At 37.0% G+C, this 15,354-nt stretch overlaps 2 protein-coding genes across 2 annotated transcripts in view; one reads left to right on the plus strand and one right to left on the minus strand.

The window, feature by feature from the left end:
- Window positions 1–1,642: 1,642 nt before the first annotated feature.
- On the minus strand, window positions 1,643–8,350 carry vamp3 (vesicle-associated membrane protein 3 (cellubrevin)). The gene is made up of 5 exons (XM_020593268.1): window positions 8,227–8,350; window positions 5,620–5,698; window positions 3,424–3,582; window positions 3,035–3,086; window positions 1,643–2,745 (listed from the first exon to the last, which is right to left on the minus strand). Coding segments are annotated over exons 1-5 (309 nt in total). The 5' UTR covers window positions 8,229–8,350; the 3' UTR covers window positions 1,643–2,728.
- Window positions 8,351–13,181: 4,831 nt separating this feature from the next.
- The window catches only part of tmem167b (transmembrane protein 167B), a 4,738-nt gene continuing 2,565 nt past the window's right edge, over window positions 13,182–15,354 (plus strand). The window contains exons 1-2 of the mRNA XM_020593070.1: window positions 13,182–13,316; window positions 14,460–14,591. Of these exons, the coding sequence (XP_020448726.1) occupies window positions 13,307–13,316; window positions 14,460–14,591 (142 nt within the window). The 5' untranslated portion in view covers window positions 13,182–13,306. The remainder of the gene's footprint in view (window positions 13,317–14,459; window positions 14,592–15,354) is intronic.

Genomic DNA, 15,354 nt, shown 5'->3' on the forward strand with positions numbered 1-15,354 from the left:
TCTGCAGAATGAGTGAACAGCGGTGCTGTAAGGTCCAGCAATGCATTTCACACATCTTGTAGCCTCCTATTACAAATTGACATTTTAATTTTCTTTTTACCTCTTCGATTGTTGTCAGTTATCTGACAATGACCGATAACAGATCAAAAATGCCACAAATATCACATGCTCCAGGCTCTCAAATGGGAATATGTGCTTCCTTAGCCTTTCTGATGCTCAGTATTTTTTCAATTTTGGAGAACTGATTTCACATTGGGTGCTTGATAATAGTACTGAGCATTTTTCAGCAGACTATTTTGTGACTTTTTATAAACCAAACCATTAGTACATTGTTTAAAAAAAATTGTCAGCTGCAGCAGGTTTTGCTAGTTAATAATCTGGCCCTGATGACAAACTATTATATTTTACAGTTGGCATGGCAAAGCAGCTTACATTTGAGGTTTTTGATACAGTGATGTCAGTTACATCTTTGACATGCAGTATGTACAGTAGCAATAATGCAGACAAGGCTGTATGTGTAACTGGACAAACTGGCAAGTTGCCACAGGCCTTAGGCTGTCAGGGGGGACAAAAGGCTCACGTTTCACCATGTGGTGTTTCTGATAATTTGATTAATTCAAGACAGCTGGAGCTCCAAGCTTGTTTTGTTATTTTTGTCCACCTAGAGGCTCAGTCCAGCCCTGGATGTAAGAAGTGTACATAATAATGGTGACAACAGAAAGGTAAGTAAGTGATGCTGGATTATGACAAGTTTTGTGTTTGTTAGGATTGGGTCTCATGGGGCTGGTAGATCACAAGGCTCAGAGGAGAAGGATATCATACCCCCAAGGTTACTGAGGTAAATAGGTGGTGTTTACTACAATACAATAGATCATGACCCCTTTCCATTTCCCAAAGTCTTTAGCAATGAAATGGCATCATTAGTCAATCAATAGTTCTTAAAAAAATGTTTCTGGTATCAATGAGAGTCAGAAACCTGTTACGCTTTGTATATGATCCACTGAATCTTCATTGGGTTATTAAAGAGACATGGCTCTACCCACAGCTGAGATTTGTCCTGTTACAGATGAGAAGGGGAACAACAGATGTGGCTTTGTGATTCAAGTTAAAATCTGTTTTATTTGAGAGAAAAGGCATTTAGAGTCAAACAGTAGAATTACACTTAACTGGAGATTAACTAGTCTCAAATTTCTGGTGTCCACAACAGAGGATGATTCCATGAATCTGTGATTAAAGTCTAACCTATAAAATCACTTCAGTGGCTTCTGAAAGTGTTTCACAGTTTCCTTAACAACTACAGTTTGGTATTAGTTATGTATACATTATAAAAATGTCTAAAGGGACCACAAAGGTGCTGGTGTTCACTTTAATTACTATACAATGAAGGCCAAACACATGACCGCTAGATGTCTTAAAACTACTGAAAAACATACCAAACGTTGTATTTGAATGGAAATTTCAATTAATGGACAAAGTGAACTGAGCACCAAGACTCATTCAACATATAAAACTGCACAAAGATAACTAATATATCACACGTGAAAAGCATTTTTGCATTAATCAGATGGGATAAACGCCAGTGTAACTTAGCCAAAGACATTATTAAAGATTAATAAGCTCAGCTGATTGATGTAAGCCACACAAATATATTTAGACAGTAGGTGCATTCATTTGTGTAGGTTCTCCATTGGAGAAACCTACTGATGCATCCGTCTAAAACTATATATTCTTGCTTTGTTGTGCTTCAATATTTCATGACGGCAAACGTTCTGGCACTTCCTGGAGAGAACCCAGTTAAGACAATTCATGTTTCAGACCCAGTGTAACTTTTTTTTTTTTTTTTTTTTTTTTTTTAAACATTGACGCGTTCCGTCCAGACTTTGTCAGGCTGCGGAACTGTTGGTCTAAGCCTATAGGCACTTACCAAAACACAAGTTCATAATATACTTAGTCCTGCCTGCAAGAAAGATGGACAAGGACAGGAATTATCAGTTGAAAGGTTCAGGAGTGTGTTACTACTTAGCTCTGTAGATTCTTTAAACATTCTCAAACAACCAGTGCATTTTTTTAAATGAGAAAAATCTAAATACTGGCTTTATACTTTGAAAAGCAGAAGTATGTATGTGTTTGAAAGGGCAGATTTTTAATGATATGCAGAATTACTGTTACAATTTAATCTAACAGTCAACTTCTATATTCAAAGGCACTTATTTTAGCCTGGCACACAAAATCAATGGCTACTAATACATTAAAACAAAGTAATTTAAGCTGAGGAGCATTTACACCTATATTCTTCACCTCCAGTCCTGAGGGTGGAACATGTGTGGATGTGCGTGTGCACTTTATCACACAAAGATAGCTCATTTATACTCTTTTTATTTTTAAAGTTTAAGATGATTAAGGTTTAATTATGAGTCTGTTTGTGTATACGTTAGTTTTCTTTGGCACGTGGCATGGCACTGATGTAAATTTATTGATGTTTAGTATAGTGTAGTATTGTGTGGTAAAACACTGGTATTATGACAATCCTTTAATCAGGCACATGTGTAAATGCCCATACACACACACACACACACGGCAGTCCAGCACAAGGAATGAAGACCCCTGCAGAAGGGGAAATATGTTGTGGAGCTCAGTAGCAGGTAATCATATGAACTCCTCCTCTGAGACCATAAATATGTACATTGCTCCTGTTGTCTTCTTCATCGTTTCCTGCTCCTGTTCTGTTTTACGAGTAATTCCAAACTGTGAATGAAGTGAGAACTTTTTAGACAAAAGACCAAGTTTTACCACTGAAAGCCTGTAAATGTAATAACTGGCAAGGTTTCTCTTATTTAAATATATGATAGATCAAACATATACAGTATGGATCAACTTCAACAACCCAGAGCTGTAAAGTAATTATAAGTAAAACATGACATATTAAAGGCTACAAGCAGTAAACTTACTAAAAAGAGACCCTTTAGATCACTAGACATAATACAAATCAATATTGTCAATAACAAGCTTTACAAACCAGAGGCTGGATACTCACTAATAATGATGGCAATGATGATAACTATGACAGCTATCAGGATGGCCCACATCTGCAAGGTTTAAAGGTACAGTAAATTCAGTGTTTTACACACACACACATTACCTGGAATTAAGTTGCCTATCTAAAAGTAAACACTTATCATTAGCAGGGTTTATAAATACTAATATAATTTGTTTCACTTCAGTTCACAGTTATAAAAAGCAAATACAGTAAACGGTATGTTGTGCACTCAATTTTCTTTGATACTGATTAATCAAGTGATCATGAATCTCCATTTAAGGACATCTCTCTGTGAAGACAATAATTCAGACCATTTCTAGCCTAGTCCTACCCTACTTGTGGTATGGAGTTCATATAAGATCAGAGTTATCACTGTGTCTAGGCACCTTGCAGTTCTTCCACCAGTACTTCCTCTTCAGCTTAGCAGCACTGGTCTCAAACTGGGAAGCTCCAGCCTGCAATGCATCTGCTCTGTCATCCAGTTCTGACAGCTTCTGGTCACGTTCCAACACTTTGTCCACATTAACACGCATTATATCCACCACCTACTCAAACACACACATGAATACAACACCTAGTTTAATACCAGTACTTTCTTAATGTGCATTTCTAACTATACAGGATCTAAATGCTGGGTAATCCAGACAAGACTTCATTGATGATTTAGTTCTTTATAACTAGAGAACAGAGAAAAAGAGTGGACATGTACCAATGTACTGTACAGCATGATGACATCAGTGATTTAAGGGTTAAGAAACTTCTAATAGTGTTACCTAACAAAAACACCAATCAGGAGAGCTGACATCTTGCAAGGTTAAAAAAATAATCTAAATGTATACACACACACACACAGAGTTCACCAAGAGTCAGATGCATATGGATGTGCACACAGTGTTACAGAATACAAATAACCCACGTTCCAGTGATCCACAAACCCCACAATGGCCCCCCCACCACTCAGACAGAGCCATAGGGTAGAGAGAGGAGTGTGTAAGCCCATGTGGGCCTTACATAACGCTGGACACAAGGATTACATAAGATCCCGGCAGCCAATGGCAGGCTTTATGTGGCACACCAAGTTTAAAGCTCTGTGCAGGAGGGGCTAATCTGAAGCAGGCCACAAGTGTGAAAGAGAGAGGGGCAAAAATAAATGGAATTAAGTGCGAGACCAAAGACTGAGCACGACTTGGCAGCCATTTCTCCCTGATGGCCTCACTGACATAGTTTTGAATACACTTTATAAAAACTGGATAAGAGATGGCTTTCACTAAATGTTCTCTGATTTGTGAAGAAGAACATTAGAGTTACTGATTCCACATTAAAAACAAACACATGAAGAATTTGTGCATTCCTATGCATACCTTAATTGAGATCATTATAAAATGTTTTTGGATTATTAATATCAAGTGTGGAAAAAGGTTTGGCGCTTAACTGGATCTTGTAAGCCGGGGCCCATAAAAACAGCATTGGGGATGATGAAAATTAATTTAAGGATGAACTTGAGACACAACTTGGGGGAGAAAAAACAAAAACACACACACACACACACACACACAAACAAAAACAAAACACTAACATTACCATGAACAGCAGTGAAAATAAAACTGCATGTTTTGTGCATAAAGCAAAAAGTTCTTAGTCAAACCATTTAATACACACGTTGCCCTAAATGTCACCACCATCACCGACTGTCACTAAATGTTAGAGTGATGCATAATGGCAATGGCGTTCCATGGTGGGACACTTGGATTAGTGTTCGAAAATGCTCAGCAGAGCCAGACCCTACCCTCACAACAGCCACAGCTGAAATGTCAAATTCAACCAACCAAATAAGGCAAGCTTGCTAGCATTAATGTTACCTTAGCAGTTAATGCTGGACAATTTAAGTTACTGTTATTTGACAGCTAAGGAGTCAGCAGTCGACATTTGCATTTACAGTGAGCTGACGAGCATCTAGCTAGCTACCTTAGTAGCTAGCTAGATGGTAGTATTACCTCCACCAAGGAGGTTATGGCTTTGGTTCTGTGTGTATGTGTTGTTTAGCTGGAATATGGACAAACGGCTGGATGGATCATAAGCATACTTGGTACAGACTTTGGTGGGGACCAACCCTAGAAGTGATTAGATTTTGATTTTGGTCACAAAAACATTTCACAAAAAAAGCTATCTTTAAACATGGGGCAAAATTTAAAAGATTCACATCTCCATCAAAAGTTTTTGAAATTTGACACTCATACATAGGGTGCCAACTTCTGTCACCAGACCAAATAGGCTATACACAATATAGTAAAATGTGTACTTTTTTTATTTGCAGATTGCTTCAGATGCCTCCAGCTCAAGCAAATATGAGCCATCAAACCATCAAGCTTTTTAAAACTTTGATGGTTGATCATCTAATGATGTTTTATCTTAAAAGACACTGAATAATTTTATAATGATAGAAAACAGTAATAGATCATAATAATTTAGAACACCAAACACTGAATTTGGGACAATCAACATACCATTCTGGGCTACTGTGATAGAATTCTGGGATAATTCTGAAAGGACTGAGACAATATTTAAGAGCCCTGATATCATACCTCATCCACCTGTGCCTGGGTTTGCTGCAAGCGCCTATTGCCTGACGCTTCACCAGAACCTTCTGGACCGAGGGCTGACCTGGTGAAATAATGAAAATTAAGTATAAATATTAGCCTTCTGTGCATTCTGTTGCATACCATATACCTTTAATCTCCATCTAAAATGTTAATGCATGTATTACTTCACTTCAGTGGCCACACAAACAGGTTCAGTGGCATTTGATTTTGGTACACCAAGAACTACAAATGCACAGTAAGCAGTGTCTTCAGAACAACAAACAGTACAGTAGGTGACAATTAATCCACCCTCACCTTAAAAAGCATACAAGATAGTCTGTCATGTACAAGGAAACTGCTGCCAATTACCAATGACATTTTTGGCCATTAAATTATTAAATAAAAAGCACTTTTTGAGGTCTTGTTTTTGTGTTTTATATCAGCGTGGGTTGTTTAGCAGGGATAAATCTCTATAGGAGACAGAAAGGTTATATTATGCTGTATGTGAATAGATCCTGTGCTCGTGCTCTAGTTTGTTCCTCAACTAATAATTGTACTTATTATGTTCACTGGTCTGTTTTCACTTTTCTGTTGTCTGGATCATGGGTACAGTGCAATTTGAAAAAGAAAAAAAAAAGTCATATGAGAACTGAGGGTGGACTGAATATAAGCCTGGAGGTGAATTTGACAAGCAAGAATAGGCCACATATATGCTTCATACCATTGCACTGCATTACAACAGTCAAATAGTTGACAAGAGAGAGCTGGATGAAATACATGGGGAAGAAATGAACAGCTATGGAATTTGGATATGACATTGTGCACCGAAATGATCTAAGACTGCAATTTTAGTCTTGATGTGTCTCAACAACTTCAGAAGATTGTTCTAAATGAGGATAGAAATAGAGACAGCAGAAACCACAAAAAAGAAATCATACTACTTGTTTAAATTAATTATTTATATCCCTTATTTAGAATTCCTGGGTTTAATATGCCTTGCTGGGCTCAGTAGCGCTTTTACAATGGTTAGCTAGTGCCACCCTCTGACTTGACACAGTATTGGTCTTCATTGACCACACTCGGTGTAAGAAAGACCTCACACACTTTGATTTTACATCAAACTATGAGGATTATTATGGCTCAGTAAAAGAAAGCATTGCAGCCTTTCACAGAATATGATCAGATTCTGTCCACATTCTAAGAAACTCAGATGAGCTATAAATGGATCACTCCTTCCCTTTACATACAAAACAATTACCACACACAGGAAGGCACACCCATGCATACTAAAATACAAGACATTTCCTATGTGAAAAACATTCCTTATACAAAACAGTAGTATCCCCCTGTACAGAAAGCAATAAACTGAACATTTTTCTTCAGTACAATATTATGAGTATAGCCCAATATCACAATCACAATTTGCCTCAAGGAGCTTTAGAATCTGTATAACATACAACACCATCTGTTCTTAGACCTTCAAATAAAAACTCTCCAAAAACAAACACAAAAAACAACAACAACTCTTTAACAGGAAAAAAAAAAGAAACCTCACAAAGCACAACAAAACAGGGAATCCCTCATCCAGAACAGACGTCACTAACCCTGCTGCAGGGCACAGGTCTAGGAGTCCAAAGGATCAGGGAGCCTCTAGACCAGAGCTTCTGTATGAAGTGACTTAACATTTCTTGTTGGAAATGTCAATCAACAAACAGATGCAAAATGAGCCTGATGCAAGGCAGTGATAAAGAGATACAAATTGAGCTCAAGAACATGTAAAACAACCTAAAAAAAAAGTAAAAACTGTCAAAAAGAACCACAGAACAACTAAAAAGAGAAGTTAAATAACAGGAGGTTGGAAACAGGTGCATGTCAAAAGAAATTAGGAAGTGGCTTTTTCTGCTGTATATTTTAGTTAGAATATCATGTTCAATAAATAGTGACTAATACAAATAAAACAACCACTGTACTAACTATAACCTTTTAACCACCCAATCATATAGATATATACGTAATTATTAACTCGCATTACTAGCAACAGGTAAGTTATGCAACAATACGTTTGCTGTTTTAACCACTACCTGTGCTCTGTGAAAACTTATTTCCAATTACAGTTGTGACATTTTCAACCACAGCTAAACGATGACAACGTTTCGGGTTATTTATTATGGATATATAATATCGCACTTAATATCCAGGCCAAACTAAGCCAAAACCTGGACCCGGTGGAAATAGCTTTTAACTATCGGATGCAAAGCTAAGTTAGCTAGCATGAAGCGCAACTGTGGGCGTTATACAAGCCTATAATCCGTATTACAATTTAAACTAGCTACTTAACCTAACTAGAAAAGGAGTGATGACATAGTTTGTGGTGGGCAATGTTATCAAATTGCAACGTAATTGACGTTGCTATAGCTAGCTTAGCTGTATTTGGAAAACAAATGTCCTAGCACTTGTTGCATGCCAAGAGCTAGTAGCAAAGTTTTGGGCGTTGTTTTTTTTCTGTGATTCTGTTTCACCAAAGTTCCCGGATGGCCTGTGTGTTAGACAAAGTTTGACCATCTAACATCGGATTAAAAAAAAACTTTGGCAGAGACATAATAGACTTACATAATGAGATGAAATATCTTTGAACGACACCTCCAGTGCTTCTGATGAGTAAGCTAAAGCTAAAGGGTAAAGCCGTAACTGTTACTGCTGTCGGATGTTATGCTGCCTTCCTGTCGTCATAAAATAGGAAAATTTAAGCGTATGCAAACGTCAGACGTCACAAAATAGTTAATGTAGTAGTAAGCAGAACAGAACGAAATTTCTTTCCTACTCGAAATAGCAAACGTTGACGACAATTGGTAGTAAGATTGTGTAGTCTGTCGGATCATTTTAATGTATAAAACCTTCATTGTAAAGTCAGTTCGTCTTTTTGTATAATTTTCACATTACTTCTGTAATATTGTGCAAAGTAACTAAGTGCACCTTGATTGTCCATTTAAAATACCATACAAAAACCGGCTCGAATGACCTGGTACATTTTGTTTTTAGATTAAAAGACCTGTGTTTCATTCTTAATGTGTAAAAGTCTGAACGTAACGATGAGCACGTTAACGCAACATCAAGGGGGTATTTTCCTGTAGCCTCTCTGCGTAACTACAATTAGTTTATATATTAAATTATAGCATAAAAGAGAGAAATATAGGCTTCTTTAAAATATGACAAGATGTTACATTAGCGACTAAATAGAAGAATGATGCCTCACATCTCTGTATTTTTTATCCTTCATTTCAATGGTCCAGCAGTGGAAATACCAGGAGAAAGCCACCATCAAAGCCCATGATTACCATGTGACACATGGGAACTACAACTACTCTAGGCATTTTGTTTGTTTGAATACAAACGGCTATTTTTTTTTTTGGATAGTTAACTCCCAAGTGATAAATTTTTCTCACACCCAGTGGCACTATTAAAAAGTAATTACAACTTTGAAGAAAATAGTGAAAGAACATAACAGAGGACACACAAGGGGTCACAAGTGCAATCATTAAAAGGTGAGACAAAATCAGCAAACTTTAATGTCATTTTATTAAATTGTTTAGAGCTCATATTTGTTAGTTTTCCCTTAATGTAACATGCACATAAGCTTTATTTTCTATTTTCACACACTGGAACCTTCTTTTTTTATTTCCAACTCAGTAATGTATCAAATACTAAATTTAAAACAATAACAACATGAGATAATCAGTGAAAAATGCTCTTTAAATTGACTAGCTTTTTTTTTTACTTATTAGACATGCAAATTGATCATTGCAAAAAGTCACCCTCTTAATTTTATAAATGCTATGTTCAAGGATTGTACCTTATCTCTGTGATTATACATTTTTCTTTTTTTTTTGTTTTCAATTTATATTCAATCAAGCAAAGTTGCATTTAGTGATAAGACGGTTTGAGAAACCCAAACTTCCTTCAGCATTGTCATCTTGTGCTCCTCCTCTCGGCTACATCCCAGATCCTTCATCCACCACAGCTTGGATTCCAGGGCTTTGCTGCAAGACAGAAGTGTTTTTATGCAGCATTGAAGTGGCTTTATTCACAAACATCTTGATTAATGTGACAGCATAATGAAGTTAGGATTCAGCATCAATCTATAAAAGCTTACATAGTTCTTAGCAGCTCCTCTGTCATACAGCAGACTGGGATCATCCTCCTGTAAATTTGTTGATATGTTTATTCCAAATTTTTGGACATATTACACCAACAGTATCCATGAGGTATTTTTGCCAGTGGAGGTCTCTGTTGGTTTATGGCACAGTTTTATGTAAAACAAGTTGACAGGACAAATCTATCTAAATGTGATGCAACATGACAGAACACCTCTCTGTTGGCTTTCATTCTGGTCATCTGATATTTGCATCAGGTGCACTAAGAAGCAAAGTCAATGTTAATGTCCTGCCTTTGGCTTGCAAGAGGAACACAGTAATGGGAAACACCCCAGGGACTTGCTTGACTGAGTTACACTTTATCCCTGTCGAACAGAGGAGTGCTTCTCATCTCTGAGTCCAGGTTCTGGACATGGTCTTTAACCATGATGCTTAGTTTCACGTGAATAGTATCGCCCTCTGTGCAGGGACAGAATGATGACCCACTTTTAGTTGAAACTTTCCTGTACTTTCCTTACTGACATTTAAACTTATTTTGAAAAATGAGAACCTGGAGAGAGGAATTCTGTGCAAAAATGTTTTATTCTGAACACTCCAAATAATCAGACATCAGTCAAAATTATTTATGTTCAGTGTCATAAGAAAAATGTTGAATAATTTTACCATTTATACAGAATCTGTCAACATGATTGAATCTCTCTCAAACCTTAAGACAAACCAGTCAAAAGTAATTTCATGATATTAAAAAAATGGATATGTTGATGAGTAGATTTATCACTATTAGGCTAACCTATGTTATCTGGCCCAAAATAATAAGTACTATGTATCACCAGTGAAGCAGTTTGAGGTTCAGCTGAGAATATATATATTTGCTGCTCGTTTAAAACCGTAACTGTAAAATTGGTTTTCCAGTGCAGTTTTGGATTCGGGAATCCTTTATTAGCACAGCATGTAAAAGAAGAAAAAATCATCAGAACTTACATATCCTACATCCACTTCCATCAGTTCTCCAACCTCACTGACCTCGGTGCTGCAGCCTCCAGGAAAACACTCTGACGACTGCTTTTCTCTTATTCTCTGCAGGAAGTCAGAAGCTGCCGATTTTCTCAGCAGCGCTAGTAGGCAAACAGGTGGCACAAAATGGATTCATTAATTTCTCAGATGAAAGCTGTGGTACCATCTTGATCTATCAGTGCTGTGTTATTTCTAAGAAATTTACTCTCACCTCCCTCACAGATGTACATGATGGTGAGCATCACAGTCAGCAGTGTTGTAGCCATGTCCTCATGCAGACTCTTCATGTAGTGGCCCCCTTTCAGCTCCTGGCATTTTTATGTTTGTCACCTGAGAAACCCCCCCACATCCATCACCGTTCCAGCAGCATTCCTGAGGGAACATCAGGCATCAGATTTATACTGAGTAGTGAGGAGGGAATAAATGTGTGAGTGTGTGAAGAACACTTCATAAATGCTGTATCAGTACAATGTTCTGAGGGCCATAGAAACCATGAAGAGTGATAAAAAAAAATATGTTGTTTGTCTATTTGTATTTGGGGAGTGCAAGGTCCTATGAACTGTTTTTTAAAGATTTTTTTATCATTTTGAAATTTGAAAACTTATATTTGCTGTTATGAGTAATTTTTCTTGCAGTATGACTGGTGATAATTCACTGTGACACACTGCAGAATGTCTGAACAACAAAGAAAAGTGTAGCTTTCAAGTGCAGAGGAATATCATGGAATTATGTCTTGGAACTTTAAACATTTTAATAATTGTTTTTGAATTATCAGTAAGTAGAATGACTGCAATATGAATAGGGTTGCTTGTAGTAATTAATGCACAAAAAATATTAACTCATCTAGAATTGGGGGGAAAAACAAGCTTTGAGAAGCCGTGATTCAAGCATCTAAAAGTGTGTTGCATTCATACAATATTTTGTAAATCTGCAGAATCATACTGCATATGGTTCACACCTACAATAATAGTGATGGCAAAGTATGTATCTATATCTCATGGAAGCCATAGATTATTTCAGACCTTGGATAAAAACACTGTGAAAAATCCAGCCTTGGTACAACTACAGTGATACCATCACAAATCAAATCCATGACCTCAGCTTAATCAGGACATGACATTTGTATTTGTAAATCTTCTATCACCACACTTAAAAGATGGCAGTTAGGTGGCGGTGGAAGATGGACTGATGATATTCTAGGTTTGCGGTGTTAGCTGATCGGCTGCACTGCAGGAACCTTACACAGTTAAAATTTCTGCTCGTTCTGCTTTTTTTTTTACATACAGCAGAAACAGATTTTTCTCGATTACCAAAATGTTGTAAGCTGTGGGTCATCAGGTAAAATCATACACAGTCCCTGCCTGTATAGCTCTTCAGCACATTATGCTTTCTATGCGATGGTGGATCTGTTGCTGAAAGGAAGATACTGATGTGCTTGTAGGCTTAAACCACAGCAGTCTGCAGTGCATCTGAACAAGGATGACCAACTGTAATGATCAATGCATTAAGGGCTTGATGCTTACACAGTATTTTGATCAGTATTGTTGTCAGGTTTTCAATGGTGTGTATTTTGCAACTGATTTACAACTGAAGTGGCAAATATAAAACAAAACGAGCTGTACTACAGTGATGTGTTCTGTTAAAACCTACACTTTATTATAATCAAATATGATTATATTCCTTGATGTTTTAAGTTAAGCAAGAATGCAGGATGCACACAGTGACAATATTGCAAAGGCGCACCTGCTTGGAGTCAAATTTAGAATATTCTGATTCATAGCCAGACACATTATCTATTCCTATATCCAAGTTATGATGCATCAGTATTTAATCATTTGTATTGTGGGCCAAAGACAACTCTCCAGAAAACTGCCTCAAAATCCATTTATTACTTTTTGAATTATGCAGTAATACAAAATGTATTAGATATATTTTTTTAACAATCAAAAGTGTACCTCAAGTTACAAAAAATTGAGAACCTGCTACCACCATTCCCATTATGTTATTGTCAGTAACGTTCTTCTATAGTTAATTTTACATTTCGGGATGAAATCAGGTGTAATGCGATGAGGAAGTAGGTATGCATTGTTTATTGCCTGTTTATACTGTTTATTTTGCATTGTTTGCATTGGTTATTGCTTGTTTACACAGTTTTTTTTTTTGTTATATTACACAGCCTTATGTTGTTATATTGTTTACTTGCCCCTTGCTGATGCCTTGCTGGGGATATGTATATGCACATTGAGAGCCACTGTACCAGAGTCAAATTCCTCGTGTCCAACACACCTGGCCAATAAAGCTGATTCTGATTCCGATTCCGATTTTGATTAATCGTGCAATCCAGTAGATGGCAGCAACACTAGATGGACAACTAGACCGCAAAAGAAGAATGTAGGTCAGCGAAACCGGAAACGTTAAACATATGCCTGCGAAGTAGACATTATATATCTACTTTCTAATACATGATGGTTTGCTAATTTGAAGGAGTAAGCAGTCATAACACTGTCCAAGAGCAAACTGCGAATATGACAAATGGTAGGTTTATTGTGTTGTGAAACTAGCTAAGAAGTATTGGTAGCAAAACAGGACATGTAACTTAAGATGGGCTACTACTTCTAAGGAAAGCTAATACGGAAGCTAGGCTAGCTGTAGACGTGGCCCTGGGCATTACTGTCAGTTCTTAGCACCAAGAAATGACTATTTTTTTCTTTTACAGTATTGAATCGCTTAATTTTTACATGTAGACATTCCGTGCACGATTTGCCGTCCCTTGTGCACAGATATTGTCTTCAAACCTCAATGCTGATAACATGGAATTTTTCTATAAGGCTACCTGTTAACTAGCATTTGCTAACGCTAACAAATTTCAGGTGGCTAGCTACAGCACATCAATAATACTCATCTCCTCCACTGCTGATGGGAGTACACGAACGTTTCATTTGATTTGTTTTATTATAAACTTTATTGCAGTTTTAAGCAACTCTGGACTTAACCAGAATAAACAAAACAGTCTAGTACTGTACATTTTATGTTGCTGTTTGAATGACTTTTATGCTAAATAGTAGTCTCAGTATCAAACACAAAGCAGCACTAGCTTAAACATAAACATATGTCTCAGATCTGGACATCAGATCACCGATGTAAATGGAAGATGTCATTGGGTGACAGGTTGTGTAGGTGGTTCAATGGAACAAAACTTTGTGTAGGTGGTTCAATGGAACAAAACTAAACTTACTCCCTGGGCTTGTAGTTTTTGTTTGGGATATTAAAATATAATGAAATACCCATATTTGTGAAAAATGGCCATATGTGTTTGTTTTGGCACAGCATTTCACTATTTTTGGCACAGCAACATTTTTTTCTATATAACATACCCTGTGCAGTCTCTTTGTGTTCTGTGCTTACAAAGAGGCCTTTTTCAAATCCACAATTTAAAATTAACCCATGCAGGGTCAAAACAGGTATGAGTGAATTCTAGTCTAAAGAGGACTTCTCATCACAGGTTGGGACATTTTAGATCATCAGATACTAAGTTAATGCAGACTGGTGCGTGTAGATTTTTTCATGTTCAAGAGTATTGTTTTTGTTGCTGCTCTTTCTTGTCTCATTTAGTTCATCTAATAGATTTGGTTTTGTGCTGTGTGAATTAATTCATGATATTATCCTTTTCTTCTGCAGTGTACTCTTTCGATGGCATCCTGGTGTTTGGGTTGCTCTTCATTTGCACTTGTGCGTACCTCAAAAAGGTGCCTCGCCTCAACAGCTGGCTGCTGTCAGAGAAGAAAGGAGTGTGGGGTGTCTTCTACAAAGGTAGATTTATAATGCATTAACACTATACTGATTCAACACGCATCTGTGATTTCTACATGAAAACTACCTATGGGAATACCACATAGTTGAGAGCACATTTTTTGACAAGTGATGTCTAAAAATATAAAATTAATGGGAATTGTCAATAAAAACTTTGAAATAAACTATTTTGATGCATTAACAACTGCAATTCTTCTTATGTCCTCCTTCTTCCTCTGTACTTTTGCACAATTTAGATCTGTAACATTAACAGCATGGAGCCTTGTGCCATGTTTGTCTTGTGTTGATGCTGTGCTCCATCAGTGTATTTGAAATCAAATAGTGACTCAACTGTAAGCATTAACATCCATTTTTGTCAACAGTGTAAAATAGTTTCCCTCTTTATGTGTTCTACCGAGTTTAGGTTTTATCATTAGTTACTGAGACTATTTCTTCCCTGGTGATGCTCTGCCAGGCCAGTACTATAGCCATCTTCACTTCTTGCTTATTTTGAAGACTTTCTTGCTTCAGTCTCATCTTTACTAAGTACAACTCCTGCCCAGGTGATTTTACTTGAGGTGATTGAGTTTGACAGTAAAAACATTCAATGCTGTCTGGCCATAAAACTCACTGCTGTGGTCTTTTTCACAACCAAAAATATATGTCATAGGCAAGGAATACACAAGTGTAATTAACAGTACTGCATTGTATGTGCTGACTCATTGGCCTACTGGTTCACTGGGATGTTTTAATGGAGCCAAGCTGTCATTAATGTTATTAGTTC

This window comes from Monopterus albus, unplaced genomic scaffold (assembly GCF_001952655.1).
Source record: "Monopterus albus unplaced genomic scaffold, M_albus_1.0 scaffold18.1, whole genome shotgun sequence".
Lineage (NCBI taxonomy): Eukaryota > Metazoa > Chordata > Actinopteri > Synbranchiformes > Synbranchidae > Monopterus > Monopterus albus.

What these genes read in the sequence shown, in the direction of transcription:
- vamp3 (XM_020593268.1), bottom strand. An exon ending in CCCAGGCACAGGTGGATGAG is followed by an intron (nt 3,583 to 5,619) that starts GTATGATATCAG and finishes GTGTTTGAGTAG; the next exon opens with GTGGTGGATATAATGCGTGT. An exon ending in ACTGGTGGAAGAACTGCAAG is followed by an intron (nt 3,087 to 3,423) that starts GTGCCTAGACAC and finishes TAAACCTTGCAG; the next exon opens with ATGTGGGCCATCCTGATAGC.